General features: G+C 40.8%; 1 protein-coding gene across 1 annotated transcript in view; it reads right to left on the bottom strand.

Annotated features, from left to right (window-relative positions):
- CD109 (CD109 molecule) overlaps window positions 1–15,458 on the bottom strand; it is a 117,735-nt gene that overhangs the window by 53,630 nt on the left and 48,647 nt on the right. Inside the window, exons 6-15 of the mRNA XM_090034978.1 lie at window positions 12,771–12,810; window positions 11,745–11,826; window positions 10,396–10,492; window positions 9,683–9,818; window positions 8,583–8,692; window positions 6,321–6,560; window positions 5,100–5,201; window positions 4,938–5,000; window positions 3,325–3,501; window positions 692–844 (exon numbers count right to left, since the gene is read on the bottom strand). Of these exons, the coding sequence (XP_089891104.1) occupies window positions 692–844; window positions 3,325–3,501; window positions 4,938–5,000; window positions 5,100–5,201; window positions 6,321–6,560; window positions 8,583–8,692; window positions 9,683–9,818; window positions 10,396–10,492; window positions 11,745–11,826; window positions 12,771–12,810 (1,200 nt within the window). The remainder of the gene's footprint in view (window positions 1–691; window positions 845–3,324; window positions 3,502–4,937; window positions 5,001–5,099; window positions 5,202–6,320; window positions 6,561–8,582; window positions 8,693–9,682; window positions 9,819–10,395; window positions 10,493–11,744; window positions 11,827–12,770; window positions 12,811–15,458) is intronic.

Genomic DNA, 15,458 nt, shown 5'->3' with positions numbered 1-15,458 from the left:
AAAGTAAAAGGAATGCATGAAGAACTACAATTTTTTCCCATCTTCAAAAATAACAAACTTTAATGTTATTATTTAGTGTATTATTTAATTATTCATTTTAAAGAACCCAAAGTTCAGGAAGAGCTTTTCCATCTGCCTGCTTTTCCTAAAGGAAAAAAGGGAGCTGAGTGAAAACTGAGCATTTCTTGGATGAAGTTCAAATGCTCTGGAAAAAGATGAACAGCTGAGTAGAATATTAATCCTCTAGCATACCTAAGAAATGAAAACCCCATAGTACAGAACAAGCTTAATTACAAATAAGGGGTCTCATCTTACAAATACTATACACAGAAGCAAAGACATTGACAGATTACTCATGAGTAAGAGATGATCACGTATGTTAAGAATGTTCCATTTATTAGTATGTCAGACATGCTACTTATACTCAGAAGCATAACTGGGCAGTTTTGTGCTTAGTGACAGTGGCATACAGAGCAGTGGCCATTGCTGGGCTATCAGTGGTGACTGGAAGAGTAGTGGTGGCTGCTATTTTTTTGCCCCCTCCCCTTAAGTCACTGCCCACAGCTGACACTCCAAGTTATCCCCGCTTAGTTACACTACTGTTTATATTACATAAAAACTGTCCCCTTTCCATAATCTTGTCGTATAGAAACACAGTATACACAAAGCTCCTTCTTCTTCATTTACTTACAGCATCTTCTGTAATATCAGCCTTTTCTCCTAACAACTTTGCACTTTTGTCAACAACTGAAAGTCCAACTACAGATCTGGATTCAGTTGCATTGATTCTCAGGGAGACTCTCTCAGATGGACTGACCTTATCTTTACTCCAAGATATTGTGATCTGAAAAAAAGAAGGAAGAGATTGGTTTCAATTACACAGTATTATCTGGGGTCAGCTAATGATTCTCTCTCTCTCTCAGTAGCTCCTTAGCTTAATTAGTAGTTGAGAATATGGGTTTGCAGGACAGTCTTGGGTCTATAGGAAGTAAGGACCATCATCCCTCAGAGGCACCCTAGGATGACTGCTACTTTGGCCAATACTGAGAATGGAACTGGGGATATACTGGAATTCTATGACTCAGAACTAAAAAGATGAGGATCTAAACTATCAGCTTCTCAAAATGGGAGCAGTAAAAACCTTTCATGACCTCATCCCCCCTCCTTTGTAGAGACATGAGTGTGTAACACATACTGGCCCGTGGGTTACACTTCTAGCCTGCAGAACAGGGTCGTAAGAGGCCCTTCCACAGGTATCCCGGAACTTCCCTAGTAATGAAGAAGTTTTACCACGTGTAAACAGGTGGGAAAGGGCCTGGGGAAGGTGGAAGCCACAAGTCAATATACATCCAGGATGTCTTCCTACATCAGGAGTGGGCAAAATGCGGTCCGTGGGCCAGATGAGGCCCACCAAGCCATTCCATCTGGTCCACAGGACCCCTAAAAACTTTAGAAAATTAATATTTTTCTGCCCCTGGCTGCCTGTCATGCAGCTCTTGATGGCTTGCCAAAACTCAGTAAGCAGCCCTCTGCCCAAAATAACTGCCTGCACCTGTCCTACATGAAGAGAAGAGTTCCTTCATCTAGGCATTTCCAATGCATCCCATCCTGGCTGTGATAGATGCCAGTTCAGACCTCCTGTTTTAGATTAATAATTTTCCATTTTCTTCATCAGAGAACCATATTTGATTATAAATTCATGTTGTAAAATTGAATTTAAAGAAAAAAATCAGGCAGATCTTCACTGCACTGAACGGTGTGAAAAGTGTGAACCAGTAGCAAACGTGACACTCGTAGCTAAAATAAATGTGATTAGTGCAAGTTAGTTTACTGTAAACAAACTGTTGTCCCTGGCACAAGCCCTGCAACTTACAAGGCTCACAACAGGAGCAGTGTTTTCCCCACTGCCCCTGCTGCAAGCCCCGTGCTTCACAAGGCTCGCAGCGGTGGCAGCATTTCCCACAGCCCCCAATGTAAGCCCTGAAGCTGACAAGGGCTTGCAGTGCAGACAGCGCCAGGAATACTGCCCTAGTGCAAGCCCCATCAACTGTGGGGCTCACAGCCATGGAAGCTGGAGCACAGAGAGCCCAAGATCATGATCCCAGGCACCCCCTGCACCAGCAATAAGGCGCAAGGGGAACTAATACGTGTTCCCACTACGGCACCTCATGCTATGCACGAGGCAGGATGTGCAATTGTGTGGATTATGCATTAGATCCAACTGCACCTTTATCTACACACGCAGAGGGGCCCTGAGTAAGAAACAAAGAAAAGTAGAGGAGCACCAATATATCAGTCCGATAACAGATCAGCACCAACATAAAGAAAATTGCCTGTATTGGAAATTGGCCTGACGTGGCCAATAAATGCCTGTGCACGTGTGCAGCGCAGCACATAGTTGCTAAGGAGCACAGCCCGGCAGTGTGGAGAGCTGCACGCAGCTAGTAAGTCTGTTGTGGTTGAAGGGGAGAGGGGAGGGAAGAGCCATAGGGGGAGTAGATCAATGTCCCCCCACAGTGAGGCAGGGAGTGGCACAGGGGCTGGGGCAGGTGCTTCCCAGCTAGGGTGGGGCAGGCACAGGACGGAGCCACAGCTTATTCAAGGGGCCCGGGGTGGCTCCTGCCACTGTGCACACCCTGGGAGGACATGAGGGTGGGGGTCTGTGCCCCCGGATCTGTGCGGGATGGGGGGAGCTGCAGCTGCAGACTGGGGCCGGGACTGTGCCAAGCTCTTCCTGGCGCATGGGGGCCACGCTCAGGACTGCGCTCCTGGCACATGGGGGCTGGGCCAGGTTGCAATTGGGGTGGGCAGAGGTGGAGGCACTGGAAGGGGCGGCCACGGCAAAATTGGGATGGTTGCAGACCACTCCCCCATAACCACCGTCCCAGCGCAGCACAGCCCCGCCCCAACCCCCGCCCTCCCCCTGACATGCCAGGAAGAAGAACCCAGTGCAGCTCTGACCCCAGCCCACAGCTGCAGCCCAACTACCCAGATCCGGGGACACACCCCTCATGCTGTCCTGGGGTGCACACAGCAATGGAAATCACCCCCTAACCTGCAGCCCCCAGACAAGCCACAGCTCCATTCTGTGCCCTGCCCTACCCCTGCCCCACTCTCTCCTTCACCACAGGGGCCTTGATCTGCCCCTCCCACACCTCTTTCCTCCCCGTCCAAGGCTTACCAGCCGCACACAGCTATATTGGAAATCATATCCGTGTTGGCCAATATGCCTCCTTAAAAGCTGACTATCGGTATCAGCTCCCAAAATCTCTATCAGTGCAGCCCTAGAAAAATATTACGCCAAATTCATGCTTAATATCCTACCTTGTTTTCAAAAACAGGTTGAACAGGAATAACCAGAACATCATTTACCACGTCTCCAGTCTCTGTAGTATAGAAAATAACTATACATGCCAAAGGAGCCCAAGAATTTTCTGCTGTTAAAGTGAAGGTTGTTGTAACTTTTTTGCCAAAAGCCACAATTTGTTCCTTAGATACCACCTAAAGTGGAAAATAAAACATCCAAGTCATTTCAAGCTACTGTGTTACCATCACAAACTAATGCAAGTAACCAGAGAATCAGTGAACAATGACCTTCAACAGAAAATATATGAACCTGTTCCCTTTTAGAGAAGGCCTGAAGAGGTGGTTTATCTGTTGTGTGAGGTGTGGTATGGAAGAATTATGAATATACTTACATTCATAACTTGTCTACCCATTTAATCATGGAAATGTTGTGAACAAGTATAGAAATAGCACAAGAATAATATGATAATAAAGATGTTGTGGGGGACACAAAAACATGGTAATATGGAACACACTTCCTGGATTCTGAAATATATTCCTCCCAAGCAAGTACATCAAACAGTCCATTAATAAATTAATCCAGTTCTATTTAAAATCTGCTTTGGTGCTTGGCCACAATGCTTTGGTTGGAAAGCTGTTCCAGAACCTCATTCCTCCGATCATTAGAAACCTTCTGCTGTTCAATCTAAAATTATTCACAAGCACGTTATAGCTATTCGTTCTTGTACAACATTGTTCTTCAGCTCAAAAAACTCTATTGTTCCCTCTGGTACTTATGCTTCACATGTATTTACAGGCAGAGAAAAAGCAATTGAAATCTAACTGAAAAGGGAAATAATTTTAATCAGATAGTTTAAAATTTAGAGGGGCTTTCTCTGTTACAGCTTTTACCATTTTTTTTCAAATTTTGAGACAACTGCTGAATTCTTTCACCTATTTTTGATCAGCAATTTTAACACTAATTTAACTCAAGGAAGCTGCCTATTAAAAGTTAGAGAAGTAAATCTGTTTTTATTAATAATTCAAAATCATTTTTCATTTAAAAGCTAAAAAAAACTCACCACATACATACTTCAGGCCCTCAAATCCATCATTTCATAAAGACTACACCTGACATTTCTGTTATTCTTCAAGTAAAAAATAAAATCCAAGGTGAACTACCATACACTTTAAACCTTTTTTTAATTCACTTTCAGGACTTTTGATATATAGGGGGTGCAGTGTGGGCAGGAGGTTAAGGACTCCTGCACTATGGTAAGCATCTTGTTAACAGTGTTCCAGCCTAACTTGTGTTGCGATATTGGGAGGGGATCCAACCACTCTTGCCACTTTGCCTGAGGCTCATTGGTGAGAGCTAATTCTGTTCCCGTGGTTCCACTTCATTGACAAATCAGCTAGCCTGATATACTGCTTCCTTTGAAATAATGTCAAAACTGTCTTCAGTGCACATTCCAACAGAGCTCTGAGAGGCATTCTTGTTGGGACAGTCGGTGGTAGTTTCTCTGAACAAATGTGCTGTAAGGATTCTTTTCTTTTTACTTATTGCAAGAATTACACATCTCTGAAATACTCAACAACACTGCTTTACTCATCTAAGTTAATTGATCACATGTGAAAAAATAGTAACTTACCATATAATTGAACTCCTTTATTGGCATATTGCTTGCAATACTCAGCTCAAAAGGTGTTCCAGCCTAGAGAAAGAGCATAATTATATGGATAAGAATGCCCATGATGAATAATTTACTGAAATATTTTATTGTTAAATTCAATCTAATTTGAATAACTATTACCTTTACATCCTGTCCTGGGCTTTTGATCTGGAGGTAAGTCTTGCTGGGGGCATTAAATACATCATCAACTGTTATACTAGTTTCACCATCAAGAAAACTAGCCTGCAAGACAAGATCCAAAAGTCTATAGGTAGAATTATAAAATCTAGTTAAAGCTCATTTATATGCTAGTATTAAAAGTGAGACATAAAAATGTACAAATAATAAATTCTACACAAACAATGTTCATCATAGTAATGATGACCAGATTATCAAAGCAAAAATAAGTGCATGTAATATGAGATGGAGATGGATACACAGTGAAGACTTTTGTAGAAAAGTGCATTTGGAACCAGCTTAGCAGGTTCAAGAAAAAATTAAAAGGTACCTGTTCTCTTTCTGCAGCAGCTACGCAGAGCTAGAATCATCTCAAAGAAGTTTATTAAGAATGGGAAGTGTCTTTTTTGAAAAGCCATGCTGGGAAATTCCTATTTTCCTGGGCCCTTCTTAATGTGGTGGAAAAGTGACAGCATGAGATTGGCTTTGCACTGCTTTGGTCTCTGAGGCAAAGAAATGCTGTAATTTCCTTCAATCACAAACCCTAACCAGACACTTTGCAAGGGGTCTCCTAGACCTGCACATAGCACCATTTTCTCCAGAACTGAAAGGACTCAAAGGAAATGCCCTTAATAAATGACATCTTGTTTTCAGGGATACATAGGTACCGTTCACACAGCACTCAGGGGCATCTTTACATATGCTATGGAAGGGAGGGGAGTGCTTTAATTAGAGCAGCTCCCAAGAGCTGCTTTAATTAAAGCACCCACAGCATCTTGTGGATTCAGTGTCCTGATTCAGGGCAGGGATGCTTTAACTAAAGCTTGTTCAATGAGCTTTAGTTAAAGTGCTCCCCACCATCATTTTGAAGTGTGGGGACACTGAACACACGTGACGTGGAGGCTGCTGGAGGACGCTAATTAGCATACTCCAACAGACTCAATTAATCAAGTCTGCTCTGATGCACTGTAATTACAACACGTCAGACCAGCATCCCATGATTCATACATCGCTTAAAGGAATAATTAACGAGGAGTTGAGGGCTGACTAGTTTTCAGAGATTTTTAACACTGTCCATATCAATCGTCACAGAAGCAGGATAATGCACGTTTGACAAGCCACGTCATTCACATTGTTTTCATTTTGTTGGCTTAGTGCGCTGAGATATCACAAACCAAACAGTACCTTCATTTGTAGACTTCTTGCAGTAGCCAGAATTGGAATTTCAATCTGAACAATTCCTGTTTCTGGGACACTGTAACTTAGGGAATGAACTGATTCATTTCCCTGCTGCGCAACTTCATTTTCACTTAGAGAAAACAAAGATCGGTGAGAAACTGAGTCTGACTGTTCCGCAGTGATGGTGACATAATTTTGTCTGTCTTCAGCTGTTAGAGGACTGTTGTCAGAATGCATTACTTTCAGCTAAAAAAAAACGAAACAGAAAAAAAAGGTCCATCAGGCAGCCCAAAATAAAACTCCGTGACTCAAAGTGCAACAACATATTCATTTTTATGACACTATTATATTTCTGAAACAACTCTCCTCCAACTTCTAATGTATCGATGTATTTCTAAACTCTTCGTAACTTTGTAAGTAGGCAAGCTAAATTCCAAACCTGACACTTCACATATTGGCTTTGACTGTTAAATGATGATACAGAACAGGCGCGCTAGGAAACCTTGCCCTTTTCACCTCAAGGCACTACCAGTGTTTCAGTGATGATGCCTTGCAACATGTGAAGATTCAGCGTATGTCTTAAATCATTTACTTTTTCATGTCATTCCCACTTCACAGCAGAAATAAGAGATAGTTCTATGCTGACATCATGTGTAAGATAAGCAAAGCTAATACAGTACATTCTGTTTAAGTGAATGACCCTGGCACTAAAAAAAACAAATTGTTCTTTACCTGATATATACAATTATACAAATACAATGTGCACAAATGTAATTAACTATAGGAACAGCCTGTACTGAGCTTTCTGCTCCTCATTAAAATTTGTTACTGTGTTTCTCAGGGTCTCTTATATTTCTAATAACAGTCTTAAAATTGATAGGAGCAGATCTAGAACCCGCCCTGAAGTTGACAGTTTTTATGTAGATAAAGGGCATGCCACTACATTACATAATAGACAAGAGTTCCTATTTATTTAAGCAGTGTATGCACTTATGCACTTAACCATATGCAGATAACCAGGGACCCTGGTTTTTGCTGATAAAAAAATACCCTAGTTTTGGATTAAAAAAATAACCCCAAATCCACATTTTCCCATGATTAAAATAAAACACCATATATAGTGGTGTTTTATTTTAATCATGGGAAAATGTGGATTTGGAGTGGGGGGAGTTCATTCAAAAATTGGGATTTAATTTTTTTAATCAGAGAAAACCAGGATCCCTACAGATAACCAATGTTCATTATAATGTAAGAAATAAGTAAAAACTGGGACTAGTCAAGATAACAGAAACTTGGTGGGATAATTCAACTGATGAAAATATTGACATAGACTAATATATAGCATGTCTAGGGCGGTCAGGCGGGGGGAGAAGGAAGAGGTGTTACTCCGTATATTAAAGCTATATATACTTATTCTGAGGTACACAATGAAGTAGGAGTGTCTGGGTTAAGGTAAAAAGGGAAAACTGCAAAGGTGAAGTCATGGCAGTTGCGAACTGTAGACCACAAAACCAGCGTACAAATCACAGGACTTGGTGCTTGTAGAGTATTTTAATTACAGTGATACCAGCTGAAAGATAATATAGCAGTATGCAGACTGTCTTGGAAGCTGTTGGATTTTCATGGGGACAACTTTTTCTTACAGATGGTGCAGAAACCAACGATGGAAGGAGGATCTTCTCAATCTTCTCCTTACCAGTAGAGAAGAATTGGTTTATTGTGAACAATGCATGTCTAACCAACCTGATTTCCATCTATAACAAGGTTAAAGCCCTTGTGGATGGGGCTGAGCAGTGCATCTCATTCAGCAGAGTGCATCCAATACAGCTGATTCCATCTCACACAACATTCTTAGAGGCAATAAGAGGAAATATGGTGAAACATGATAACAGGCATCCTGGGGGGATAATCATGCTCAAAGAGCAGTCATCAACTGCTTAATGTCAAATTGAAAGTGGGTATTAAGTAGGGTTCCCCAATGTCTGTCTAGGAACCAATAATGAAATTAAAGAAAAACCAAATCAGGGCTCGTGAACAACCTGGATACCTAAATTGGAGACTCTTTTTAGTTATAACCATTACAGCGCAAAGATTTCAATCAACCAAAGATAATTTACTTTAAAAAAAAAAAACTGAAGTGAAAATAAAAAAAAATGGATTATATACATTTGTAAATCCCCTAACCTAACCTTTTAAGGAAAAGCACAGAAACAACTCTGACATCTTTGTGTTCACATGAATAAACCACAATTAAATGGGAGAACTTACAGTAGCTATAAAGTTCAGAGAAGGTTTTAGAACTTTAGGATAGTCAGAAAATGCAATGATGTAGTCACTCCGCTTTGGAAATACAGTGGTGCTTGAATTTTGGGAGAGTCCTGTTGGAAAACCATGCGTAGAAGAAACTATTACTATTTATTAGAAAAAAAATATTTTAAACAAGTTCTCTCTGATCCTCTTCATGCTCTAGGTAATCATATTTTTATGGTCATTCCAGCAGCCCAATTCATTTCGTTGCCACCATCCTGTCCACCGAGTGTTAGTATACAGGTATCCTTCCCCTTAGCAGTAGATGCACAACACTGAACAGTGCTTCCATGGATCCATCCCACATCTTTGCCATGGACCCAAACAGGATGTCAGATGCATGCTCCTTAATTCCTCCAATGATTCAAATGATATAGTTATGTAAGAGGATAACACCAATAAAAATACTTCGCCTTCAACATATGATCCTGCTTTAGTGCTTTTTAAGCTCCGTAATAAGCTGTTACATTACAGCTCAGTATTTGGTTTCTACAGAAAGGCATCATGGCTAGGTACAGACATTCAAAAAGCCTGAGGTGAAATTGATCTAAGTTTCGTGGTTTTATGTCATCAGCGTAGTTTAGATCAGTAGCAAACAGAGCAGAACACACAGCATGTTTACATGTCACCTTTTAGAAGTACTAAAACACAACACAGTATGGGTGTTTACTGTGCTGTGCTCATAGCACATGGTTTAAATTTTGCCGCTACGTCATCATACTGGCTCACTAACCAGGGAGCATGCCACTATGGCAACGTAGCTGGCAATCATGTGTGGACCCACGTGATCACTGTGTCACCATAGCATGCCATACGGCAACATAGCACATCCCTACATCACAATAGGACAATGTGTAGACACACCTATACGTTCGGCCTTTAGTTGTGTGTGGGGGCGGGGGGGGAAGAGGGGAGGTGAATCTTAGGCCAGGTTCTGCCATTTTTAAACCAGTCTGCGCATGCTGAAATTCTGTTCTGTTACAGGTATAGACCAGTTTACAATCACTTATACTGGTAAAAATGTAAATTTCTATACCTAGTTCTTATATTAAATAACATACCTGTCAATGATTCAGTAACTATAGCAGTAATCTCTACTGGTCCTCCATCCATGAAGTCACTTCCATACCACTGATTTTGATTAGTTAAATTTTGCATCTCCAGGTAGCTAAAAGTGAAGTTCACAGATCCATTTATCTGCAACAAAGAAAATAAGGTCTTAATTTGTTTCTTCATTTCCCCCCCATTCAAAGCACCTAAAATCAGAACAGCTTTTTATTCCTTATCAATTATTTCTGGTTAAAGTGTAAAGTTCAGTACAAAATTATAATTATAGAATATCAACACTAGAGGTTCTTGTTTTTCATAAGCATTCTTTTCAACAACAGTTACAGTAAAATCCTAGCAACATTTTATAATGGTGTTATTATGATTAACCATTATATATTTACTGTGATAACGTTTGTTCATGATATTTCACTTAGAAATACAGCAGTCTGATGCCTTGCATAAAACATTTACAATTGAAAGATATGATTCCACAAAAGGCCATAGTTAATCCACCATGACTTGAAGCCTTTAAATCAAGACTGAATTTCTTTCTGGAAGGTATGCTCAAGATCAGGCTCAGAGTTGATGCATAAATTACTAGGTGAAATATTCAGGTTTGCATTATACAAAAGGTCAGGTAAATCAGCACAACAGTCCCTTCTGGCCCTACAGATTTAAAATCTATAAATCTATCACACTAGGAACCTGTCAACCAAAAACTCACCTCCATTGTTTGTGTGATATTTCGCTGGTTTCTCCAATAGAGGAGAAGAGAACAAATGACTGTTATAGTTCCTTTCACTGGTTTTCCATAAGTATACCTGGAAGGAACATGTCAAGCACACTTAGAGTAAGCATTATCACCCAATGGGTTTGGAGTTCTTAAGGATTCATGACAAAAAAGTAAACCAAAATTTTACCCCCCCCTTAAATTATATAAACATCTAGAACATGCACCACTTGAAAAGAGATGACTTTTTAAGCTGCAATCGATTTATTCTCAGTAAGAGGATGAATTTGTAAATCATGGCAGAGAGGTGAACACAGAATTGGAAAATGCTGTCCTTTCCCCCCCTCAACCACATGGAAGACCTATTATAAAACAATGCTTATCTATGCCAAGTACCTGTATAATGTAGAACAAATTAAGCAGATTAAACTACACTGGGAACATGTCTACATGTGCTCCCTCTTGGGAGCAGCCCAATACAGAGCAGTTCCTACCCTGTTCTGGCCTGCTGCAGGCTCCCCAGAGGTGCTAGCACAGGGGTTGAACAAGGAGAACAGGAGCTGATCCCAATGCACACTGGGCCAGGAGAGCTCTGCCAGCTGCAGTGGCAGCTATCTCCTACCCCTGTGTACATTGGGAGGGGGTCCTGCATACAAGCTAGTCAGGCAAACTGAGGTATGCAACATTACTAAAGTCTGTCATACTTCCATGGATTAGCAAGAACAAAATGGAGCTGGGCAAAAATTTTTGCCAAAAATTAAATGCGCTAAAATTCACCTTGAGAAGTGCCTAAACTATTCCCAAATTCTGGTTGAGTTTGGTAAATAGTATGAGAAAAGGGGATATGGAATATTACATAAAAGTTGGATAATTTTATGTTGATGCTTTTGAAATAAAACATCTTGACTTTTCCTTTCAAAATAGTATTCGTTTCAAATTAACAAACTTTTATAAGAAATGATGACAAAGGATTGAATCAGGCAAAATTAATTAATTAATTAAGGTTCCTCCCTGATCAATTATACCTTCATTTTTTTAAAAAAATCCAATACAAAACGTTTCAAATAAGATGCAGCTCAATAAGAATATTATTGACTATAAACTGCTCCATGCCATCTTAAGTTAAGAAGTCTGTCATTTTATAAAAGCAGATATTAAATGTCTTCAGTCATGTACCATCAACCACGTGAAACACACACTGTGCTTAATAGCTAAACTGGCACTTGAAGGAAACAATGACTTGATATTTTTATGTCCACATTTTGATTTATAATATCTACTTTATGATTTATTAAGACACATATCAATTTTGAGAGAAACATGTATATTTATGATTTACTTACTTCGCTGTGACAGTACCCGCTAAATCAGCACCTTTTGAAGAATATAATGATGCTTTTAGAGTAACTTCAAATTTTGGCAACACTAAAAAAAATTCAAATGGAAAATTTAAATAATATTAAGAGGAAAGTATTAAATTCAAACTCAGAAGAGAAAGTATCACCGACAAATATTTCTCTATAATACACAGTATATTTCTATGGCTTCCTAAAGACAAATCTTTTGAACTAAAACTGGTATGAATTAAAGGCTCAGACCTATGATTTAAATAGATTTCCAAGAGGATACAGAGGTCTGTCTGTACAGACTGGGACCCAACATATCACTGCTTTTTTCTCCTCAAGTCATATCAAGAGAGATGAAATCAGTTAACCTAGTGATTCCACACTGCTATCAGTGAATTTAAAAGACCATAGAGGTGATACAGTTTAATTCACTTGTGTTCAGTTCACACAGATGATCATTCAGAATTGAAAAGGAATGTTCCCTTGAAGCATATGATCAGGCATATTTGGAGTTTCTGCCTTTCTCCACAGTGGAAAGTGGGAATCATCCATTCAGATGCTCAGGAAACATCCCATACAAGCCATACCCCATAGTAGCTACTGGTTATGAACAAACAAACTCAAATCCTTCCCATCTCCTGCAATTATTCTCAATATCACATACTTAGAAATAAACAAAATAAAATTTACAAAATGAGTTTCCTAAATAGCCTTCTATCTTCCAAATCTCGTGCTGGGAATGGGTTCTCTCTCGCACCCATTTACACAAATACAACTCTATTAACTTCAAAGTAGTTTCTCTTAATTTACATAAAAGAATCTTTTTTATGTAACCATAAACTACATAAAAGGGTCTTCTTCACTGAAGTCACTTTAAATCTACAGTTGTATTATTATGCACACTTTAAAAAAAGACACCCATCACTGTAATAGCTGAGTCTCAATATCCTCTCAACATGTAACCTTCCTACTGCCAGAAATAAGATTATTTTCTGCATCTAAAAACACACAGTCAACACTTACCATATTCTACCACAGTAAATCTTTGATAATAAGTTTGACCCTATAAAAAACAAATACAAGAAGGTATGTAAACTGTGGTTAGATTATTTGGTTCAGTACATCTACTCTGGGCCTAGTCGCACATTCATTCAAGAAAACCGATTCAAGAGTTTGGGCAACCCCATTAAGTTATATTTGTTGAAAAAATGTCATTTTAAATACTGAGATAACCAACTACCAATATTGTACTATAATGTCTATGAAGACAAACATTATTTACTCAATTGCAGTTTCACCATGACCAGGTACAGACATTACACTTTTACTGGTATAAGTAAGTAAGTATAAGTAATCAGAAACCAGTCTATACACGATAACAGAACATAAGTTCAGCACACAAAACCATTATATACCTATAACAGAATAGAAGTGTGGTGCACACAGACTGGCTTTAAAACAGTGAAACACAATCTAAGATTTGTCCCTCACCAAAGAGCAAATGAGTGTTGTGTTCACTACTGATCTAAACTATGCTGGTTACAGAAAATCAAGGAATTTAGATTCCACCTCCACCTCCTGAATGTCTGTACCTAGCCCATGAGTCCATCAATTAAGGATCCAGTGCTCCACGGTGCTACACACCATAAATATAAACAGTAGAGAAATTAGCCAAGTTTCAAAGACCTTGTAATATAGGATAAGAATCAGACACAGCATTCCATAACTAGTCTTAAAAATTAAACGGGCCAGACAGAAGGTGCCCAGTCCCTCCATGGGCCAGATTCAGCCAGTTGGCCTAACCTGGCCCTGATCCACACAGGGAGGAAGTGTTCCTGGCTCTGACCCAACTACATGGGAGAAGGAGGCATAGCCTAGCCCCAACCTGGCTGTATGAAGGGCAGGTGGAAGGGACATTTGGTCTGGCCCTGATCTGGAAGCACAGGGCTTGGGAATTTGATGGTGGAGGCCAGCTGGCAGTATTGATTGCCACTGCTCCCACAGTACCAAATTTACTGACTTGTGGAGAACTTCATTGGCTGGGAGTTGCCACGGCTCTATGAACCAGATATGGGGGTTAAGTACTGCTGTGTTATAGTATTTGACAGAAATGTAAAATTTATGTACCTTTATATTACAGCCAAGAAGGTGTCAGTAAACCAGTGACTAACTTAAGCAACCCTCAACTGTTCACACTTAGAAGAGGTAACGGTCATGAATGTGACCTCTGTCTCAAAGTTACCATCAAGGAAAACACCCTAGGAGGTAGTCAAGCACTTCTTCTCGGTAGACACCTCTCTCAGAGAGTGAACATTGATGAGGAGATCCACCACAGGATCTGGTGTGCAATTGCTTCCTTTGGGAAATTACTTTGGCATGTTTTTATTCCTCAGGATCTCTAGAGAGACACCAAGAGCCAGGTCTACAATGCAGCAGACACTCCCAAACAGAACCCCTGGGGAAAGGAGACATGGCCTGGCTCCATGGGGAAAGGGGGTATGGCTTGGCCCCAAGCGTGAAGAGGGCATGGCCTATTCCCAAACCAAACCCCTGGGAGAAGGGGTGTGGCCTAGCTGCAAATGGCAGTGTGAGACTTGGGGTCTGAAAATTTGGTGGGGAGGGGGGTGGTGATTATTGTAATACCCACTGCTCCCCTACCGCCAAATTTCTCACCCTATAGGGAGCCACGCGGGCTAGATGTGATGGGTCCATGAGCCAGAGGTTGAACATCCCTGGTCTAAGAAAAGCAAACTAAGCAAAGAAGCTAATAGGAGGATGCAGAAGACTCTGAAGGGTCAGAGGCAGGGTCTTCAGTCTAACCTAGTAAATCTGGCTAAGGACTGTAACTTTGGATTTGAGGTCTAAAGTAAGAACGGGTTAACGTTCTTCTGCTGTTTTCTTTTGTTTGTTTACTGTTAGACCTCCATCTATCTCAACATATAGTTACCGACTCCTTATGCTTGTTCTTTTTTTCTCTAATAAATCTTTCTGTTATCTTTTTATAACCCACTTAATGTCACCAATACTTATGATCTCACAGTATTTTGACCATTCAGACGTGCCCCATTCCATGGAAAGGGGGATCCAACTTTTCTGAGTGCATGACCAGGCACAGGTGTGATCCTTCTAGAGGGCAAAATCCCCTCTGCGAAGGGCTGGTGAGGCCCAAACGAGACAGGTAGGGTTGAGGGATCACAGGTCAAGAAGTTGGCCTCTGGCAGTGCACCTAAAATGGTTCTCAGTAGTTATCAGCAGACAGCAGAGAAGGTTTGGAGACAGAAAGAGAACCCAAGGTTCAAAAGCATACCGCCACCACTTTCTGTGCGTGGATTAATTGAGTCTGCTCCAATGCGCCAGATATCCAGCACGTCCCTGCACAAAAATGTATGTGTATAAGTGCTTACAGGTGTTGCATTATGCGTGGGGTATGTAGCAAAGTGGGTATCCCCGCTAGCCGCAGCTTGCCCCTCCACATGCCTCTGGGCATGCCGCCCGCCTGTCTCACTTGCCACACCTTGTTGGAATATTAATATGCTGTTAAATAAGGCGGGAGGCTGCCCATTACTGCACCCCCATATTTGAGGGTGTACGCGACTCTGTATCTCCCCTACACCGCGGCCCAAGCCTCACAGATGGCATCCAGATGTTACAGTGCCCCGGGCTACAGCCGGAGCATGCTTAAGCCATGCCATCAGACCTCAGTCACACACA

Source organism: Crocodylus siamensis, chromosome 1 (assembly GCF_052110815.1).
Source record: "Crocodylus siamensis isolate JL-2025a chromosome 1, ASM5211081v1, whole genome shotgun sequence".
Classification (NCBI taxonomy): domain Eukaryota; kingdom Metazoa; phylum Chordata; order Crocodylia; family Crocodylidae; genus Crocodylus; species Crocodylus siamensis.
Note: the sequence above shows the minus strand (reverse complement) of the source record. Positions and strands in the feature narration are given on the sequence as shown.